The sequence below is a fragment of the Centroberyx affinis genome, unplaced genomic scaffold (genome assembly GCF_046629955.1).
Source record: "Centroberyx affinis isolate AG114_WGS23_722 - 3 ecotype Tasmania unplaced genomic scaffold, CSIRO-AGI_Caff_v1 ptg001420l_1, whole genome shotgun sequence".
Taxonomy (NCBI): domain Eukaryota; kingdom Metazoa; phylum Chordata; class Actinopteri; order Beryciformes; family Berycidae; genus Centroberyx; species Centroberyx affinis.
Window position 1 is genome coordinate 3,120 of NW_027279897.1, and position 21,288 is coordinate 24,407.

At 41.5% G+C, this 21,288-nt stretch overlaps 1 protein-coding gene across 1 annotated transcript in view; it reads right to left on the reverse strand.

Moving 5' to 3' along the window:
• Nucleotides 1-1,049: 1,049 nt before the first annotated feature.
• zdhhc17 (zinc finger DHHC-type palmitoyltransferase 17) overlaps nt 1,050-21,288 on the reverse strand; it is a 39,209-nt gene continuing 18,970 nt past the window's right edge. Inside the window, exons 9-17 of the mRNA XM_071526510.1 lie at nt 19,717-19,859; nt 17,695-17,795; nt 10,828-10,952; nt 8,592-8,654; nt 7,612-7,705; nt 4,450-4,533; nt 3,321-3,478; nt 2,094-2,188; nt 1,050-1,188 (exon numbers count right to left, since the gene is read on the reverse strand). Coding sequence (XP_071382611.1) covers nt 1,050-1,188; nt 2,094-2,188; nt 3,321-3,478; nt 4,450-4,533; nt 7,612-7,705; nt 8,592-8,654; nt 10,828-10,952; nt 17,695-17,795; nt 19,717-19,859 — 1,002 coding nt within the window. The remainder of the gene's footprint in view (nt 1,189-2,093; nt 2,189-3,320; nt 3,479-4,449; nt 4,534-7,611; nt 7,706-8,591; nt 8,655-10,827; nt 10,953-17,694; nt 17,796-19,716; nt 19,860-21,288) is intronic.

Here is a 21,288-nt window from a genome sequence, read left to right on the forward strand (position 1 = left end):
AAACAGACCCAGACCATTTCTTATAATCTCCAACGGCTGAAAATAGAGCAAAACTTGAATGTGACTCTCGGGGGGTGGAGCACAGGTGCAGCATTAGTTCAGCAAGCATGCGGTAAAAAGCGGGACTTCTGCTGCGGCGCCGACGACAACTTTACTCTGACAAGTTCAACAATGTTGGCAAAACCCTCATCAGTTCATTACGAGCGTCCTGCGGAGGAACTCGACTCAAAAAATGAATCACGGTGCAAAAATCAAGACCTTTAAAAAGACATTCCCTTATCTAAATCATACTTGGAGACAAATTCATGATTTTAAAAAAACATAACACAAAACAAAAAAAAACATAATAACCTTCCTTCAGCTCCCCTGGCCACCACAGTATCACAGGAACAGCAGAGTTCCTGAACCAATCAAAAACAACAAAAAGAAGTACAGGGCACATCAACAGGGACACCATAAATAAGATAAACCGGGTGGGGGGTGGGGGGGAGGGGAGGGGTGGAGTACGATACCGCCGTTTGACCGCGCTGCTGTCTTTTGCGCAGCGCAGTGTTTCCCAGCACCGGGAGCAAACAGAAAGAGCTTTTATTTTGGAATCAGACTTCTTCCTTGTCCTTCCCCCCCTCTCCCCTCTCCGTCTGCGCCTGGCGGCGTCGCACCGTCCAATGGGCTCGGGGGAGAAGGGACGAGGGGGAGGGGCCGGACAGCAGCGCCGGAGGTGGTACAGTAATGAAAGTTGTAGAGTAGTAGTAGTAGAAGTAGTAGTAGTAGTAGTAGTAATAGTAGTGAGGGTGGCGGTAGGTAAAGGGGGGGGGGGGGGGGGGGGGGTTGGTGTGGTGTTGCCCCGTAACAGCATGCTAGTCCTGGCTGATTTTGTCTTTTGATCGGTGAGGGAGAGATGGTCCAAAAAAGCAAGCGCTCCCGAGAACAGCATCGCTCTGATATGAACGCCGGGGGGGGAACTCCTCTCCTCCGGACCACGACTGATTCCCCCTAGCTCCCCCCTTCCTCTTCCTCTTCCTCCTCCTCCTCTTACTCCTGCTCCTCCTCTACACCAGCTGGTAGCCCGACCCGGACGTCTGGTCGTACTCTATTGTGTACTGCGTGGTCCAGTCCACCGACACGGGCCGGATCAGACCGCAGCAGCGGATCTCAAAGAAATCTATGAGGTTTCGGATGCAGCCGTGGCTGTGGAGGGAAAGAGAGACAGAGACAGAGAGAGAGAGAGAGAGAGAGGGAGAGAGAGAGAGAGAGGGACATAAAGGAGGTGCAGACAAACATCATACAGGTAAACAGGGTTGCCGCCTTTCCAGCAGTGCTTTATGGGACCTGGAACATGTCTTTGACCAATCAGGTTTCTTCGCTGAAACTACCTTATATAATTATATAGAGGCTTTGCAGCGGAGTCACAAATCTCACAGTAAACAGCTGGTTTAGTAGGAACAACTGGCTGCACGCAAATAATGTCTAAACACACAACAACCAGGCTAGCCAGGCTAAAAACTGACTGTTGTGTAGATGTAGGTCAATCCAGTAATATAAGTAAAAGTGAATAGTGTGATAAGGTGGATTTGTTTCCAAATGTAGGTTACTGTGACACAGTAAACTGTATTGTCTTTAGCCCTAGTCTCTACTCCAAAACATGAAGAGTTGTAGCTTGAGAAGAGTCAGCTCAGTTAACCTGAACAAACTGTTAGCTAGCTAACTAGCCAGCAAACACACTGATGTTAATGTGAACATGCTAACGCTAGCTGCTACGAGATACGTTAGCTAGTGCGCTAATCAGATGTGTGTAGAACAGGACAGTGCTGGTCAGCTCAGTTACTATGGTTAGAAAATAAAAACAGCTGTTGACAGTTATTGTTTCCTAAGAGCTGCAGACCTCCAACATGGCCGCCAGAGGGTACAGGGTTTGGGGTTTGGGGTCTGGGCTTGCAGGCGCCATGTTCAGAACAAAAACAAGGTGTTTATCATGAATATGCAAATCGATACATGTATGCAGTCAACATGGCGAATCCTATTGCTGCAGCCCTGCTGAGAAGAGGAGGCTGAGCTCTGTGCGGCGGGGAGACGAAGAGAGCGAGAGGATTTACTTGAAGGGGCTTTCGATGGACGTGGCCGTGACTTTAAAGTGCTTGTATCTCCGAGCGTTCATCCTCTCGTTGGTGGTGATTCCCAGACCGGCGATCTGTGAGAGGACAAAGCAGAGAGATCAGCCAACGTTTCAGAGAGACGCTGAGGGAGAAACACAGACAGACCAACTGACCACTGACCAGAGGGAGAAAGTCCAACAGGTTACAGCGAGTGTCTCCGAGTTCAAGGGACAAGACTGTGAGCTAGAGTTTCCTGACTAAGCAAAGATACTGTACTGTTAATAATAACTAACTATGAATCCTAATTCCCTGTAAATAATAATTATACTGTAAATCATTAGCTATAAATAAGTAAGTAAATAATCTGTCATGGGAGGTTAGACATGTTACAGAGTCACAGAACTCTTGCTCCTTGTCCCTCATATATTTGCACTGCTGTGATCATGTGGTTTCTATTGTTGCTTTAACTATATGAAGACTTTATGAAGTTTATTAATGTGGTAATCTGTTTAAGCCATAATACCCAAGAGACTGTGATTATGGGTGTGATGTTAATGAGGCTAGGTACGAGGCACAGCCAAGCATCTAGCACTAACGTCTCCATAATCACAGTAAGAAAATCTCCTTGAGGGTATTATGACTTTGATACAACAGTTGCCAATGCTTGTGTACTGATTTTAGGGCTGCAACTAACGATTATTTTCATTGTCGATTAATCTGTCGATTATTTTCCTCGATTAATCGATTAGTTGTTTGGTCTATAAAATGTCAGAAAATGGTGAAAAATGTGGATCAGTGTTTCCCAAAGCCCAAGATGACGTCCTCAAATGTCTTGTTTTGTCCACAACCCAAAGATATTCAGTTTACTGTCATAGAGGAGGAAAGAAACCAGAAAATATTCACATTTAAGAAGCTGGAATCAGAGAATTTTGACTTATTTTTCTTAAGAAATTACTCAAACCGATTAATCAACTATTGAAAAGTTTTCTTCTAAGTAGTATACACAGAGAAGAATACAAAAAAGAGGAGGAAACAACGAGAATCACTACCTAGCTCCCTGGATACCAAAACAGTTGGCAAAGAAACCAATAAAGCTGGACTAGAAACTATCATCGCGGTTCAACCAATCAAACTAGCTGTTGTATAAATGATCTAGTCTAACAGCCAGTTTTCCCCATTTGAATTAAACTGATGTCAGCAGTGTAAGTAGGAAGCGCAGCGTCGGACCTGGTAGAGCTGGCACATGATGAGCACAGCCACCCACATGAAGTGGAACACGCTGTTGAGGAACATCCAGAACATCCAGGGGGAGCAGGAGGCGATCTGCGTCAGGTAGAGCCAGAAACCGTCCTTCGCATAGCTGGTGGCACAGTGGATCCTCCAGTCTGGAGAGAGAGGGAGAGAGGGAGGGAGAGAGAGAGAGAGACAGAAATAAAGAGAGAGACAGAGAAAGACAAACCAAGAGAGAAAGTGTAAGCAGGAAACAGAGAAAGACAGAAACGAAGAAACAAAGAGAAAAAAAAAATGTAGAGAAATTGTGGAAAAATTGAAAAGAGAAAAAGAACATAAGATAAAAATAGGGCAAAAGACATACAGACAGAAAGAAAAAAGAAAGAAAGAAGAAAAAATACAAAGACAGGACAAAGACAAAGAAAGGACAAACAAATGAAAAATTAAGAATGAAAAAGAGAAAAGAACGTGAGAAAGAAATCGAAAGAGTAAGAGAAAGAAAGGAAGAAATAAGACAGAAAGAAAGACAGAAAGAAAGAGAAAGAAAGACAGAAAGTAAGAAAGAAAGCAAGAAATAAAGAAAGAAAGAAAGAAAGAAAGAAAGAAAGAAGAAAAAATGCAAAGACAGGACAAAGACAAAGAAAGGACAAACAAATGAAAAATGAAGAATGAAAAATAAAAAAAGAACGTGAGAAAGAAATCGAAATAGAGTAAGAGAAAGAAAGGGAGAAAGAAAGACAGAAAGAAAGCAATAAAGAAAGAAAGAAAAATATAACATGATTGAACATAATCCATAACAAGCTTGTGTTCTTACTTGACCTGTCTGGTAAAACTGGTCTAAAAAGTTAAGAAACCAACTTCAGAAGTTTATAAAACCATCTAATAACACTGTTTACCAACCCAAAGGATCTCAGGAAACGGTTTCTTTCCCTTTATGCTTTTTCAGACGTTTGGTTAAATTCCAAAACTATTCCAAACCTGGAAATTTGTAAATTCATTTTCATTTCAAATTCATTTTAGGCGTTTAGCTGACATAACAAAATCTTTAACATGACTTTCTAGATAGTGTGTGTAGTACAGCACAGTACAGTGAAGTGTGTATGACAGAAAAGTGTTTTCCACTCACAGGAGATGCAGCCGTACATCATCCAGCAGATCATGCAGAGCAGGAAGAACAGATAACCCATGAAGTAGCGGTGGTTCCCGCTTCCTGTAGACGGCAGACAAGACGAACAAAGATGAAAAAACATACAGAAAAAAAAAGTGAGTCGTGTCTCGTTCTCCATCCCCTCAGTCTCTTGCTTTGGCTCTAGTCCGGCCAAACAGAGAGAGGAGAGGAGAGGAAAAGGGGAGACGAGACTCGTGTGGTCAGCTCACCAAAAGTTTGCCAAATTTATCTTTGGTGGAGAAAAAAAATCACCCAACATTTTGAGAAGATAACATCTGAATTCCACAGTTATTTACAGTTTTTGGACTTTGCCTGTTGTCAAATTTAGTCCCTGCTTTTGTCTCTCTGACTGTGAGCCGATCAAATTAAAATGGATTTTGTGGGCGGTTCGCTCTACAGTCCTTGTTTGGATGGGATTACTATTACAGGACAACGTGGGTAATGTAATTCTATGATTCCCCAAAATCATAGAGGAAGCATTTCATTTTCCACCTATAATTTGACACAGAAAAACTATTCAAAACTATTCGAAGATCCTGTGGACGTTGCCTTGCTTGCTTGCTTGGTCTAAACAGTGAGAGATTCAGAATGAGAAGAAGGTAATTTGCATTTAAGAGAAATGACAAAGGATGTGTGAGTTTAATGAGAAACAGCAGGTTATTTGTCCTGTGAATATCACTCCTGCTGGACGCACACCTTGTAATAAGAGATAATGTTGTTCTGTTATGTTGTGAAACCGAAAACAATAAATATTTTAAACTTCAGTGGAAAGCCTGAGCTTCAGTGCACAAGCGGTACTGGGTGTTATGAACCAGAAACGACTTTGAGGAGACGAACTGAAGTTTATCCTTCCTTACGAGCCAAATTCAGTTCTATTAAAACCCTTATTGTCCCACAAGGGGAAGCTGGTTTGCAGACAGGGCTTTGAAATAAAAACACCATAAAGGGAGTCAATACCTCGTGCAATAAAGAGCCGCTCGTCAAAAAAAACACAAAGTCACACACAGGCACACAAGATGGGACGTGACTTCATGTGCAAATGAGGCAGTTTAACAGCAGTGGAGATAAGAGAGCGGAGCTGATGATGTGACTGAGTATCTGCAGGTGCCAGAAAACAAACTTAAGTCCAATTTAAAGAAACCAAAATAAAGAAACAAAGTTGGCAAAACCAGTCTGTTTCCGATTGAACACAGCTAATAAAAGTTCTGAAAATAAGGAAAAAGGGACACCAGGAAATTAATTGACAAGTGGCATGAAGTCCAACTGTGTTTCATAGATATAATACTGTACCACTAACCATGTTCTGGATGAATCAAGTTAAAAATAGGACCTCTAATAACTGTATTTAAGACATTTGGATGCTTTTTAAGGCCGGTCCCAGCAGGACCAGAGGATCTTCAGGAGGAGGGACTTGTTGTTTGTCCAGACAGCTTCCTCACTATAAAGCCCCATCCTGACCACCTGGTTCACAAAGGTCACACACATCTACACACACATACACACACACTCACTCCTTCCTTCCCCCCACTGTCTCGTTCTATGCTTCAAAGACCCTCCTGAGACAAGCCTGGACACACACACACACACACACACACACACACCACCACGCCCCTCGCTTCCCTTACAACTTTGTTTTCTCAGTGTTACTTCAAATTATTTGCTTTGTCATTTCATGCGTCTTGTTGTTAAATCGTTTTTTCCACCATGTGTGTTGTGTTTCTTTTCGTTTTCAATTAGATTCTGTTATCAAATCCAGTTCTGTCATTGTTCGATTTGTCATCAAAAATGTTCATTTTTCTGGTTGTTTGCTTTGAGATGATTTTTATAAGCCACTTGGAGTTTTTTTTTCATCACTTGGATAAATCAGAAATGTGTTTTTCTACTCTCTGTGCTTTTGAACGTTGTATTTTATTACTGTATTTTTAATCAATTAGCTTCTATGTTTTATCAGTGAGCAAATGAACTCAAACTGAACTAAACTAAGACTGTCTGTCTGGCTGTTTGGACAGTGGAAGAGCAGACAGGCAGTTTGCTAACAAAGGCGGCTAATGTTCATCCAGCTGAGCCAGTTAAACTCTGGAGTAGTGTTGTGATGATGCCAAATACCAGCCCAAGTATCATGGTTTAGATTCTAAAACGTGAAACTGAGTGAACAGAATAACCTAAAAGTAACATAATATATTACAACTATTTAAAAACCAACAATTATACTGTTTTTTTTTCTTCTTTCAATAAAAAAAACTTATGGTTATTTTGAACAAGGGGCAATGAAACAGTTTCACATAGGACAGTGGTTCTCAACGTGGGGTCCGGGGACCACCAGGGGTCCTTGAGGGGCTTCTAGGGGGTCCCCAGCAAATTGATGAATTGTTAAACTTCAGCATTATTTCATTTACAAGAAGTTAACACAATTAGAGAATGTAGAAGAATGACTGTTTTGATCATAGTTTCTCTGTTATCTCTCCACCTACAATACAGATAGTCATGGAATTCGGAACAAAATCATATCTAGCAATAAAAATATTCTCAGATTTGGGTCAGAGAGACAAAATCTCATCAAATAGGGGTCCGTGGCTCTAATGTGGACTAAATTAGGGTCCTTGATATGAAAAAGGTTGAGAATCACTGACATTTTACTTACACTTTACTTTCACTACTAGTCATTTAGAGCGTGATTTTCTATTAAAAAATAGTGGCACACTTAATCTGTGTATATATAAACAAGGTTTTACAGGGATTTATGTTGGTGGGTGTGATTTTACAAGCTGACAACACTAAATGTGATCAGAGATACTACAAAATACACGAAATAACGAAATAGGAGTACTGGCTGTGGAAAAACTAGTAAATAAGGTGCTTCATCAGTACAAGTCTGCCAACTAACTAACTCAGGTGCTCAGCAGCTTCCAGCTTGTTTTTCTGTTAATGGGTTCAGAGGCTCCTGTCAGGACATGTGTTGCTTCTTAAAGTGGAATATGGAACTAATAAAATAAAATAAAAAAAAAAACACCCCACAGCTCTGAATCTTGGAACAAAAATTACAGCCATCTGGTTGCTGGGAAGCGCATGTGTTGTTGTGATTGTTAACATCCTCTTAAATCTGCGGTGCTGCTAACGTACCGACGCAGTTCCCCACCCAGGGACAGTGGTGGTCGAACTTGGCGATGCAGCGGTTGCACACGGCGCAGTGTTTGGACCTGATGGGCTTCCGTATCTGTGAGGAGGAAAAACACACATACAAAAGAGCCAGTCAAATATAAAGTGTTGCCTTCTCGCTGACATTATCATCTTCTTCCTCCTCACGCTGGGGAAAAGCTTCTAGATTTATTTTTCTACTTGCAGAAAACCAGCTTACAGCACCGATATACAAGTTTAAGGCCAGTGGTGGAAGAAGTACTCAGATCTTTTACTTAAGTAAAAGTAGAAATACCACAGTATAAAAATACTCTGTTACAAGTAAAAGTCCTGCATTCAAAATGTTACTTACAGTAAGTAAAAGTACAAAAGTATTAGCATCAAAATGTACTTAAAGCAACAAAAGTAAAAGTACTCATTATGCAGAATGGCCAATTTCTGAATAATACAGTATATATTATATTATTGAATTATAATTATTGATGCATTAAAGTGTAAGCATCACTTTAATGTTGCAGCTGGAAAAGGTGGGGCTGATTTCCACTACTTTATATACTGCTGCTGGGTAGCTTACAGTAATCTATAATAATACATCACAATTTATTAGTTGATTATATTTTGTATTAATAATCTGAATCTGCAAAGTAACTAGTAACTTAAGTTATCAAATACAGGTAGTGGAGTAAAAAGTACAATATTTCCCTCTGAAATAGAAGTATAGAGTAGAAGTATAAAGTAGCATAAAATGGTAATACTCAAGTAAAGTACAAGTACCTCAAAATTGTACTTAAGTACAGTATTCGAGTAAATGTACTTAGTTACTTTCCACTTCTGTTTAAGGCGTATAAATAAGTTTCACGTGGATTAACAAGTAAACACATGTACATCAGAGAGGCCTAATTCTGAAAAAATGAACAAATCCTTTGGAAACCATCAAAGGAGTTTCCTTGGAAGTCGGTATTTACCAAGCAAGTACTGCAGAATATGCTGAGATCCAGGCTGCCCGTCTCTGCCAGCTCCACGATCGTCTGGAGGTGGGAAACAGGAAAAAAAAAAGGGAAGGATTAAAAAAACAAAGAAAACAGAGGAGACATGGCAGGAGTGAGCGGACAACAAAGAAATGCATCCTGCCAAAGGTCTGTTTGGCGCAGAAACAGAAGAGCTACTGACAGTGTGGAAGCTGAGGCTGTGATTTTCAGTCGAATGATCACAGGAGAAATAGGGCTGAGCCGAAGTAAACAGCTACACAGATACAATGGATTTACCAAATCAGTCTTGAGTGTGTATTTGTTTCTGTATTTCTTTGTTTTAAGGCGAGATGCTCTTATAAGCTCCTTGGGGTTGTTTTTATCTAACCTGCACAAATAGTTAGTTCCTCTTTCTGTGTTTTTACACTGCCAGTCAACAGTCTTGACACACCTGATTGAATGTTTTTCATTCTCTTAAAGCCATTTTGATCTAAAGGCTTCTGCTTAAATGCTTGAAATGTGTTTCTTAAGACAAATATAAATAGTGAAGTTGATCCTATGTATGAATTTGTTTCCAAAGCCTTTTGCCTTTCCATCAAGGCAAAGGGCTGCTGCTTTAAGAATCTAAAATATAAGATAGTTTTGATTTGTTTAACACTTTTTTGGGCTCTGCCTAATTCTGTTTGTGTCATTTCACAGTTTTGATGTTTTTAATATTATTCTAAAATGTGAAAAATAGTAAAAACAAAGAAAAATGCGTCCAAACTTTTGACTGGTAGTATATAACTTCACTTCTACAGTTTATCCCCGTGCAAAAAAACAAAAGCGTAAAAAAAAAAAACCTAAACTGAAACTATCTTGAGGGAAAACCAGGGGTGGAGGGGAAAGCTGTGAATGAGCCGGCGGCCTCTGAGGTGGCCGACCGGTCGCTAACGATGATGAAGGTTAAATTTAGCACTTCATCACTCACAGAACGGGGAACTGGGGCTCCCTGTGTGAAGCGGAGCCCCTGTTGTCCTCCATCAGTGTGTGATAATGAGGCCGGGGAGAGCCGGAGGGCAGTGGGCCAGAGCAGACCCGGGTGAACCGGCAGGCTCAGTGTGAACCGGCAGGCTCAGGGTGAACCGGCAGGCTCAGGGTGAACCGGCAGGCTCAGGGTGAACCGGCAGGCTGAGTGTGAAGTTGCCAGTGGCCAGTAAGATCATTGGTGGCCAGTAAGATCATTGGTGTTAAACTGCCTGATCTGTCTCACATCTTCCGTAAGAGAGCAACTTCTAAGGCTCGAGATATTTTACCATGTCCTCTTCATCCTCTGTATGGAGAATTCTTTGCTCCTACCCTCCGGACGGGGATTTAGACGACCAAGGGCCGGGTCTGACAGGTTGAATAATTCTTTTATTTCTCAGGCCACCAAACTGTTAAATGCTCATGATGACCCAGCTGATGATTAGTTTCCCATTTAACTACTGGGGACTGATGATGGTTTTAGCGATGGTTAAACATACTCTAGGTTTCCTGTTGTCACTTGACGTATTCATGAATTTTATCATGTTTTTTGTACCTGAGTCCATGTGTATATGTCTCTGTGTGTTCTATGTTTTATCTAGCTGCAAGACAAATTTCCCCTCGGGGACATTAAAGTTGAAGTTTTCCATTTCAAAATCCATACCTGTGAGTGACAAGATTGAAGTTAAATGTATTATATTCTTGCTCAAAGCTAAAAACTGAATAAAAACATAATTTACATAAGAGTGAGGGCCTACAGTACTGCACAAAAGTCTTAGGCACCCTAGATTTTTTCAATAAACTTTGTCTTAGATGTTTATTTGTTTTCTGCATTAGTGTGTCAGCAGACTGCTCTTTATAGTACATTTTTGGATCTTTAGAAACTTTTCATTTCATTATTTTTGAAAGCATCTTCGCTTTACAGAATCTTCGCTTTAAAGACTTTTGCACAGTACTGTAACTGTATATAAAATATGCAGACAAATAAACATGTAAAACATATAAACACAAACAAATAAACATATAAAAACATAATTTTCCTTATCTTATCATGAAATGATTTTGGCTGGTGTTCAAAAAGAAGAAAGTTAGTTAAGTGGTTATAAAGTAAGAAATAAACACAAGAAAACAGCATGACCATGTAGGCAGTGTATGTTTTTCCTAACTGTGTGTGTGTGCGTGTGTGTGCGTGTGTGTGCTGGGTGTTGAGGGCTTCATCTGCGTTTACCTTTTTCTTCTGCTCCTCTGAGGCTTTGATGATTCCCGGGTCGGACTTCCAGGATTTGCCAAAGTTGTAGAACAGAGCCATGCTGTTTAACAGGAAGGGGACATGGACGGTGGCGAAGGGGAGATGTGCAGCCAGGTTAAGGAAGATGGTTGATAAACTGTTTTTATAAATAAAGGAGAGTAGGCAGTCCCATCCCTGTTTTTTCCGTTTTACCTCAGTGCTGTTGCTAGGGCATCTGGAGACAAATTCAGGGGCCAGTTGCATAAAGGTAGACCTGGTCTTAGACTTAAATGTGACCTTAAGTCAAACTTGCTATAGACACTTATATTTACCTGTTCCTACTACATCTTGATTGTTGTAGATCTCTAACAGCTTGTTTCTGTCTCTAGACTCTCTCTCTTCTTCAGGCTCTTTCCAAAAACCAGAGATTTGCCATCTTTTCTTAAACAGCTTCAGTATGTAAACTTCCACCTCTGACAGTTAGGCCGACTTGTTGCCATAACAACAAAATTCTTAACTCAAGATTAGCCAGGGGGAAGGTGGCTATCTTCTCTACCTCAAAATAATTCAGTCGTAATATTTAAGTAACAGACCGTCTTAATTAGCCTAGTCCAACCTGAGAATCTAAGACCAGTCTTAGGCTTAGACTAGTCTTAAAGCTTTATGCAACTGGCCCCTAGGTCAATCAGTCAAGGGTGAGACTCTATACCGTGTGTCTCAATTTGTATTTATGTCAATATGAAAGCTCTCTACATGTTCTTGCACTATTGTCACTGAAACCTTTTCCTGCACATTTATTGCACTTGGTGAAAGAAGTAATTCTGCCTCTGATTTTCTCTCTGTAGTGATCCAGATGCAGGACAAACAGACGGGATAACTAACTCCTGATTCATCTCCACCTACTCTCTCTCTCTGACACACAGAGCCGCTCTGCCTCACCTCCACTCACCAGAGTCATGAGTCAGTCACAACAGCTCAACAGGTCACGACTTCCTCTGGAAATACTACGGAATCGGAGAGTGACTAACAACAAAAACAAAAAGAAAGAATAAAGCATTCTTCCTCCCAGAGAGCAAATTCTGTTAGTGTAGATCTGTAGTTTTGCAACAAACAGCACAAAAAGACCAGCTGTGCAGCTTCCCAGTGTGATAGTGTTTAACTGTAGGTGTATAAATGTGAAGCAGGGTCTTGCTGAAAAACTTTCCTTGGAAGAATAAAGGCGAGAAAAAAGAAGTCAGGGCAAGTTTAACAACAATTTACATCTTAGGAGATTTAGCTGATGCTCTTAAAAGGAGTGCAACAGTAGAATAAGCTTCACTTCTACATTTAAAAGCATTTGGAGCGAGATATAATATTCCTGTGATTCAAGAATGACCGTTTAATAGAAAAGAAAAGAGATGTTCAGGCAAAGAAAAAGGAAAAATAAGCGCTAGAGAGAGAGGTAGAAGGGATTTTATAACTTCATAACAAGAGTGTGTTCGAGTGAATAGTGGTGGGAGATATGGGAGAGTGAGATATGATTCAGAGGGAAGAAGAGGACGTTAAGTGTCAAGCCAACATCTGTTCATATCAAAAGGAGTACTGGTGACAAGCGTTAGGTATGGAATGTTAATTCAGTACACAAGACACAAACCCAACTGACTTCACAAATAAGCTGTAGGTTACACGGTTGTATCGAAGTCATGCACATCGCCCTGAGACCACAGAGGTGTGTGTGACCACGGAGAGATAAGAGTGTATGCTGTGACAGCTGTGGGGCCTCACATAAAGAATTTAATCAATTTGCAGCAGAGAGTAAGTCGGGCAGGCGGGCGGGCCGAATTCAGCCGAATCTCAGGGGAAACCCAGCCAAGTCTCCCTTAGAAGCCTAAATCCGATTTGCAGATGTATAATAGAAACCTCTGGTGGACCGTGTAGATTTGAGAAAACTAATTTGACAGGATCACCGTGTCGGCTGGGAGTTCAGCAGACGAAACGACACAAAGGCAGAATATTTTGTCTAAACCGAGGCGTTACATCCGACAAATATTTCTGAACGCACACTGCTTGTGTCGCATGATCTACACAAGCAACGCATGCAGCACCGCAAGGGGCGTCTCTCACATTCTCATATAGCAAAACGCGTAGTGTAAATTATGTAATGTTGACACATGTTCCAATGTCATGAGTTTCAGCTGGAGGCACTAAATAGCTGATAAATGAACAACTACAAGGGAAGAAGTAGTATTTTTTGGTGTAAACACGAGAAAATGGCAGTGGCATGGTGTAAGGAGACTGGCTGAATTGATCCAGGCATACAGGCATCTATCTTTATGGCACCACATGGCCACTGCATGCCAACAGGAATACATATATCAACATTTTAACCTTTTAGCAGTGATTGAGAAAAACACTTGCACTGTTACAGGCTTAAAATATGCCAAAAACTAGCCCATAGACAAGCCTTTTTGACTCGTCTTCCGTCTGTAGAGGAAATTGCGATGCAGATTAAACTTCATCCAATTCCTTGCTGCTTTTAACACAGTTACTAAAATGACTCTCCTTTAAAACAGTATCAAGGCTATGCTGAATGCAGGCCTGTCCCAGACTGTTGGGAAAGTGGTAACCAGCGGCGATGAGGGACAGCAGAGGGAAAAACTGTAAATGTATTGCATCTTCCTCCCACCGCATGGACATAAGGCATTGTCTTTGTTTTGTCAAGGAGGAAGAGGCGGTAACGTTACAATCTCTTCATTTTGTCGTCATTCCTCCAACATGGTGGCGTCTCCCTCGGTAACAGTTGGTAAGCACTTTCCCAGCACAGACAGAGAGAGAGAGAGAGAGAGAGAGAGAGAGAGAGAGAGAGAGAGAGAGAGAGAGAGAGAGAGAGAGAGAGAGAGAGAGAGGCCTCTACTGGCGCTCTCGAGTCTCTACAGACCCAATGAAGACATCAATCTAAATAATTCTCACCATAAAAACTCTGCGCTGACATTATCCCTTTCTAAAGTGACTCGGTAAGATAAATACTCTTAAATGGACTCTCCGCAGCACCTTATCGGCCTACTAACTCAACGGCCTGTGGAGATATGGAGATGGAGCCGGCGATCAATGCAACTCCTCATACAAATGGGGTTTTCAATGCTTCCTCAGGGAGAGCTGGTCAGTGCCCCCCCCCACCCCATTAGTAGCCATTCATCTTTTGAATGGCTGAGTGGTGAGGCGCATCTGACAAGACGGACCCAACAGCTGACAGCAGAGGGCCAGGCAGGAGGGTCAGAGGCAAATTCATCAGTCTGGCTGTTCGGAGACCGGAACGGAACGAGCAGATACAGTGAAATGAAAGCTGGATATCTGTGATTTCTTAATACGCACAAGGACAAAACTGCAGCGTTAATTCAGACCAGGGATTTTTCATTGCCCTTGAAACTAGTAATACACAAAGTGAGCATGAAAACAAACAAAATTTCGCTCAAAGTGGTCAAAACGCTCTTCCATCATGATGAACCTCCAACTCTCGGCCGGTGGATGAATATAGTTGATTGTTTATACAGTGTGAAATATTTGACTTTCACTCTAAGACTACAAAAAGACAAAGGTGAGGCTTATTGGGACAAATGGATAGTATATTGCAGGTAAATTGAGAGGGTGACAACTTAATCCTTTTTTCTTTCAACTAAGTATGAACTGTCCGTTTATAAAAGGGAAAAAGAAAACGTAATCCCTGGCAACCTACTCCCCTCTTCAATTTCTATGTTTTTTGTTTCATGTTACCGATTTTTGTGTAACCTTGTTTAAGTAATAAAAATGAAGTATATAAAGAAAAAAAGAGTTTGGTGTTTGCCCCGACTCTCTGTTCACTCCAGCCTCACCTTTCTGCCGTTTCCAGACAAACGCCCTTCTACTTGGAAACGCTTTCATGAGCAAAGCCCTTTCTCCTTCGTGCATTGAGGAAAATATGATCTGGGGCTGGGGAAGAAAGAAAGACCAAAAAAAAAAACGAAAAAAAAAACCCCAGCTTGCCGCTCCACCCGCGACACTTGATCTGATTTCAACCACAGGTCTGACAGCAAGATAGTGAGCCTACAATAGCAGTGAGGTGACAGACCTGGCAGACACAGAACCTGAACCTGAAAGACCGTGCAAAGATACACAAAATAGCAGGTCGCTTGACTACTGAACAGGGACGTGATCGGAAACATAAAAGGCAAGAAACAAAAGCAGCAACAGTATTCTCCCATTACAAATGAATGGAGCCTTTGTATCTAGAAACAAAAATCACCTCCCTGTATATCAAATCAGCTGTAGCACTGTCGCACTTTGCATTCAATGTCACCAGTTTAATTCCAGCTGCAAATGTGTTGAGGAAAAGCCATTTGTGCATGAGCAAAACTCTGAACTCCTACCTGTTCGCTCATTGCAACTCAATCTGAATGACAGAATGAGCTAAATGCCTAAAATCATAACTGTAAATGTCTCAGAATCAGGCAGAGGCTCTTGAATCTTCCAGCCCATCACCCACATGAAAAGTTCACAGTCTTGTCTTGAGATCTAAGCTCACCAGAAATGCAGAAACATGGATAAAATCAACACTCAACCAGTGTTTGCTGTGCAACCCATGCTGGGCCCCAACCCACAGTTTAGGAAACCAGGCTGTCGAGGGTCAAGGAAAGAGCAAACCGATGCCTCCCTTGATGCCCTCCTTTACTATCCTGACCGAAGAGTACAAAGGGGGAGACTGGAGGAGGTAACTAGAGTGGCCATCGGGAATATTTTTTTTTTCTGTGGTAGCAATGTCAAAGAGATGCTTGTGGGAAAAACTGGTTGTGGCTCCTGCTTTTGCTATACAACTACTGGAAACCAGACTAGAAATTTATTTAAAGTTTAAATACTATAAACTCTCCTGTCAGAAACATGTTGTAACAGCAAGACTTTTCCACTGAAAAAGTAAGAAAAGGAAGAACTATTCCTGGAGGATAAACAGGCTTAATGAAGCGACTATATCTCGACTTCAGTGAACTGGAAAAACTTGTTTTCAAAAGCAAATGTACCTGTGCCTAAAGCTGCAACTTTCAACATGGTAAATGATCCGTGTACAAACAAGCATTTACCAGTTAAATGTGATGTAACTCAACCTTGTGCAATGAGCGCTGGTGTAGAAACCTGGCTGGGATGTTAAAGGGCGGGGGGGGGGGGGGGGTGAGAGAAGGTGTGTCACTGGCTCCTCCCATCACTGGTGTTTGGTCGAATTAGACTCACAACACCTCCAGCAGGCTCAACAGGACGTTCTGGCATCCCATAATTCTTAGTGTTTGTCTGGTACTGGGAGTATCAGTGTCAGGGTGGGGCTTACTGCAGGTGTAAATCTGGAAATCAAACAAATTAAACTAAAAAACAAAGAAATATATTCAAAAATAACTGAAAAAATCACATCCCTAAAGAGCACAATTTCCTTTTTTTTTTTTAAATAAATTCAGGCTGAAAACATCTTGCTCTCCCGTCCAATTAGTGGAGCAATGAGGCATAAAATTAAATGCCTTCCACAAACGAGATCAACCCCTCTCGCTTCCTGCAATTAGCGGCTTCCAAACAGTGGGCCGATTCTTCCGTGAACAAAAAAAAAAAAAAAAAAAGTGAGAGCCGCCATGTTGCTGCTAACAGAAACTCTTTGGAGTCGCTTCATTAGGTTTCACCCAGCAGCTGCTGCACACTCAGCTCCCTGTTCAGGACTCAGAAACACACACACAGTCAGTGAGGGCAACAGCCACTGAAAACTGAGCATGTACTGTTACTGTCAACAGCAGCATGTTCATTTAGACACGTATCTTAGTCTCGGTTTTAATTGAATCATTTTTTGTTGAGGTCCAAAGATTCTTTCATGGAATAAAATAGCTATGCAGAGCAACAAGGAGGAGGAGGCGATCATCAGCATCATTTCCTCATAATTTCCACCAATTCCTTTTGCTCTAAGCATTAACCTTCCTCCTTTTCCTACTCCTTTATTGCACTGAATCTGGCTTGTAACTCAACCTCACCAATTCTGCCAAAATTTCTAAGTGCTTTGCCTGTTATTGCCTTTGTCTTCTTCCACCAAAAAGCAATATAGCAGGTGGCGGCGAGCAGCACAAATCAATTTTACAAGCCGACTTTTTATTAAAATAAGTCCTGCTTTGTGGATTATGTGTTCCACATTTACCAGTAGATCCTACAGATTCAGAAAAGCTCGAGTCATGTTCTTTATGTCTATGATTGCTGACACGCAAAGCATCGTTAAAGCGCTCATTCCGGCATGCAGTTCGCCGTGATGTTTTCTCCCTCACACAGAGAGGGAGAGAGAGCAGCAGCAGGTATCACAGCTACGGCGTACTACATCACACACAAGTGCACTGTGGGTAAATGAGGACTAGAAGGTAACAGGTGGAGGAGGGAGAAGCCCATCTGTCACTCTGAGGGCTTGGACAGTAAAAAGAGGAGGAGGGCAGGACCAAGCTACAACTTGACTGGCACCCAGATCTGGGAGGAATCAAAAACCTCAACCTCTAATTGAGAAAGCAGAATTTCTGAGATTAAAGTCGGAAATTTAGGAGAAAAAAAACTCTGAATTTCTGAATCATATCCTACCAATTTCATTGATTTCACTGTCTAGATAAGTAAACTTACCTGATGTCATGAAAACGTTGATTGTATAAGCTTATATAACCCCTATTGGCTATATTTTTTGCTTAGATTGTATTTTTCTCATTACACTCTATTTTTCTTCTGCTGTATCCTCTTACTATTTGGTGCTGCAATGACCCAATTTTCCCATGGAGATCATTTAAGCTTCATCTTATCTGATCTTAAACGGTCTAAGATGCGGTCTAAGGGCAAACAGACATAAAGAAAGGATATCATTCCAGAACCAGTAGAACCAGGTTGTGTACATCCAGAACTTGGTGGCCAGGTAGATTCCCAGAGGGAGAGCGCTGTGCATGGAGTGGTCGAAGAACGCCCTGCAGAGAGAGAGAGAAAGGAGAGAGAGGAGAGAGAGAGGGAGGTTATTTTATTTTGGCAGCATCTTTGTTGCTCAGCCTCATTTCTGTGGTGTTCCTGCACTGCACTTCCCAGAGATCACCTGTCAATCAAACAGTGTGGGCGGAGCTTGGAGTTTCTGTTGATGCAGTTTGAGTTTCTCTCTTCTCTGTCTGTTCAGCCATGGTGGCTATCGCTGCTCATGCTAACTACCCAGTTCTTCTTCTTCTTCTTCTGTTTATTCCAAACAAACAGGAAACGTAAAACGCATCACTTCCTGTGCGGAAGAGGATTTTTCCCAGGAAAGAGCTACCAGACACCGGCTGTTTAGAACAGAATTCAGATCTCATGAACTGGATATAGGTTGGACCGCCATTGTGCTATATCAATCAGAGATACAGAGTAGCAAAACTTACATTCATTTATATGAAAATGTCAAAGATTATTACTTTAACTTTTATTTATCCAAGGATAGTTGGCCGAACAGCATGCTCAGTGGGTGGAGCATGGTACTAACACTGTCAGGGTTAAAAGTCTGATTCCCACCCATGCTAAAGAGGTAAACACTCATGGTACAGAAGGTGCTTTGGATACAAACATCCACCAAATGGCATATATTATACATGGCATATATATCATTATTATTCCATTGAAGCTGGCTTGCAGCTCAGCTCAGGAGTTATAGTTCAATACATTAGGGCATTGTTCCAGCAGATATTAAACCCACGCTCTGCAGCACATATGGACGCACGCAAACCCAAGTCTTTGATCTGAATACTGCAGACAGCGAGCAAAAATAAACCAGAGTGTAACCTGTTGACACGGCAAGGCCGCCATTCAACAGCAATCAAGATCACAACAGCTTTTCCAACGAGGAAGTATGTAAAGAATGTCAGTAAATGTTAATATGGACACATTGTCCTGTTGGTTAACGTGTGTTAGTGCAGTCACAGAGCTAACATTAGAGAGAGGTGGACCAGCATGACCAGATGGCAGTGGTAATGGGGTTTAAGCAGGGGGTACAGTGTGTGTGTGTGTGTGTGAGTGAATGAGTGTTTGCATCAGTGCACGGGAGGGAGTGTTTGAGTTTGTTATGGAGACTAAATGTGTGTGTACACACGCAGGAGTGTCTGTGAGTATGTATATGTGTTTGTGCTGTTGAGACGGCATGTGTTGTGTATGCTGTGTGTGTTGTCACGACAGCAGAGTTTGACTTTGATACTCATGCCAGGTATTATGGTTTCGACTCTAAAATGTAATCACAGCCAAAAAACAAATCACAACTGAAACAATCTAAATATGACATCAAATAGCCGCTTATATTTCTTTTGAAGAGGAGGAACAGAAACTACTTCGTCTTGTTTATTTACTTAAGTTTTTCCCATAGAGCATAATTTCCTGATGGGCAACGTTTAGCAGCAAACTTCATCTGTGTGTAAATGAACAAGATTTAACAAGGAGTATGCAATCTGATGACAGCACCTACAGTGTGAAATACTTTAAAGTTTTGGAAAAACTCTAGTATGGTGGCATTTCTTAAATGAGACACAGAGGGTATCTGCAGGTTTCAGAAAGCCAGACTTACGAGCTTTTCAGATATTTTTTAATGCTACATAGAATTAAATTTAAGACCAATTTAACCACCAGAATAAAGAAACAACAATCTGTCAAAACCGGCCTACTTCCAACTGAACATTGCTCTAATGAACACTCTAAAACTACAAATGGGCAGTATAAGTAAAATAATGCTATTTAAGCCCATAAAATATGGTAATTTAAGGCTTTTTCATACTGTTTAAAGGACTGCAGATAAACTGGAGCTGCTTTTTCAGTACCAGTACTCCATGCGGCAACAGTGTGTGTGTGTGTGTGTGTGTGTGTGTGTGTGTGTGTGTGACGTACTTGGAGAGGAACTGCACGGTGACCCAGACGCCGGCGTACATGATGCCCTTGACCAGCCAGGAGTCGATGTCCAGGTCGGCGATGAAGCCCACCAGCCAGATGACCAGGAAGGGCGTTCCCAGCATCACCTTCTGCCTGAACTCCTGCAGGAGGAGGAGGAGGAGAAGAGGAAGGAGAAGAGATGAACAGGGGAGCGAGGGGAAGAAGAGATAAGATAGAGAAGAGAGAGAGACAGATGGTAAAGAAGAGGAGACATAAGAGAATGTAATTGGTGAAATAGAACAGAAATGGACGGAGGGAGAAGAGAGGGAGTTAGAGATGGAGAGAGGAGAGGAAAGATTAAAGAAGACAGGCAAAGGCAAAGAAGACAGATAGGTGGAAAAAAAAGAGAGAAGAGAAACCAATGGGGAAGATAAAGGTGAAGAGAAAATTGGCAAACGAACGGATAGAGATCGACGGAGATTGAGAGGAAGAGATGAAGTAATGAGAGAGTGAGAAGAGAGACAGGTGAGAGTTGGACAGAGGAGAGAAAGATCAACAAGAGTTGGAGAGAGAAGAGAGACAGGAGAGAACAAGTTGGAGAAGACAGGAATAAAGAGAGAGAGAGAGAGAGAGAGAGAGAGAGAGAGAGAGAGAGAGAGAGAGAGAGAGAGAGAGAGGTGGATGAAGAAATGGATGGATTGAAGAAGAACAATGAGGAGAGGAATGACCGGAGAAGAGTTGATGAAAAGAAGAGATTGGAGAAGGATCAAAGAAAAGAAAGTGATGGATGGAAGAGCAGGGAGTTGTGTGAGTGTGTGTGTGTGTGTGTGTGTGTGTGTGTGTGTGTGTGTGTATGGGAGGGTGATTGATGGTGGTGATAATGATAAACATGATAAACGATTTAAAACACAGGAGGACAGAAAGATAGAGATGAATTTAGAAACAATGAGCAGTAAAAAAAAAAAAAAGAGTCCCATGGAGCATTTGTGGTTCTGCAAGCCACAGCTATCTAGCTAAAAACTACTTTAAAAACACGTTGTAAAAGTATAAATATGAGCTATAATTCATGTCAGACAGTTATGAATTGTGACCTAAAACTTCTATGTTGTGGTAGATAAGATACAGTATGTGTTTCCAATAGTTTACATCCTGAATACCAGAAAAGTTGTGTAAAAATGGCAGCAAAGGTGTTAAAGTTATGGTTAAAGTGGTTAAATTTCACAGCATTATTTTATTTTATTAAATAGATAATGCTAAAAAAAGAACAGAAGTGATTTGACAACGATTTTTTGAGCCATCCCACCCGTTACCTTAATTTCTCTATTCATGAAAAACAACTTTCACACATTTGGCCATCTCAGCTGTCAGATTGTAAAATGCTAAGAAATATTTACTTTGGAGGGATAAAAACGGGCTGGCAGCAACGCAAGAAACTGTAGAAGAAGCTGTAACCTGCAAATTCACAAATGGCCAATGTGGATCTACTGACTAGAGCGGGTCTAACACTGCTGTGCTACAAGTGGGTCAAACCTCAGACCTCAGACCTCAATCTGATGTAGTTTATAGTCTATAATCTAGGTGTAGCATCTA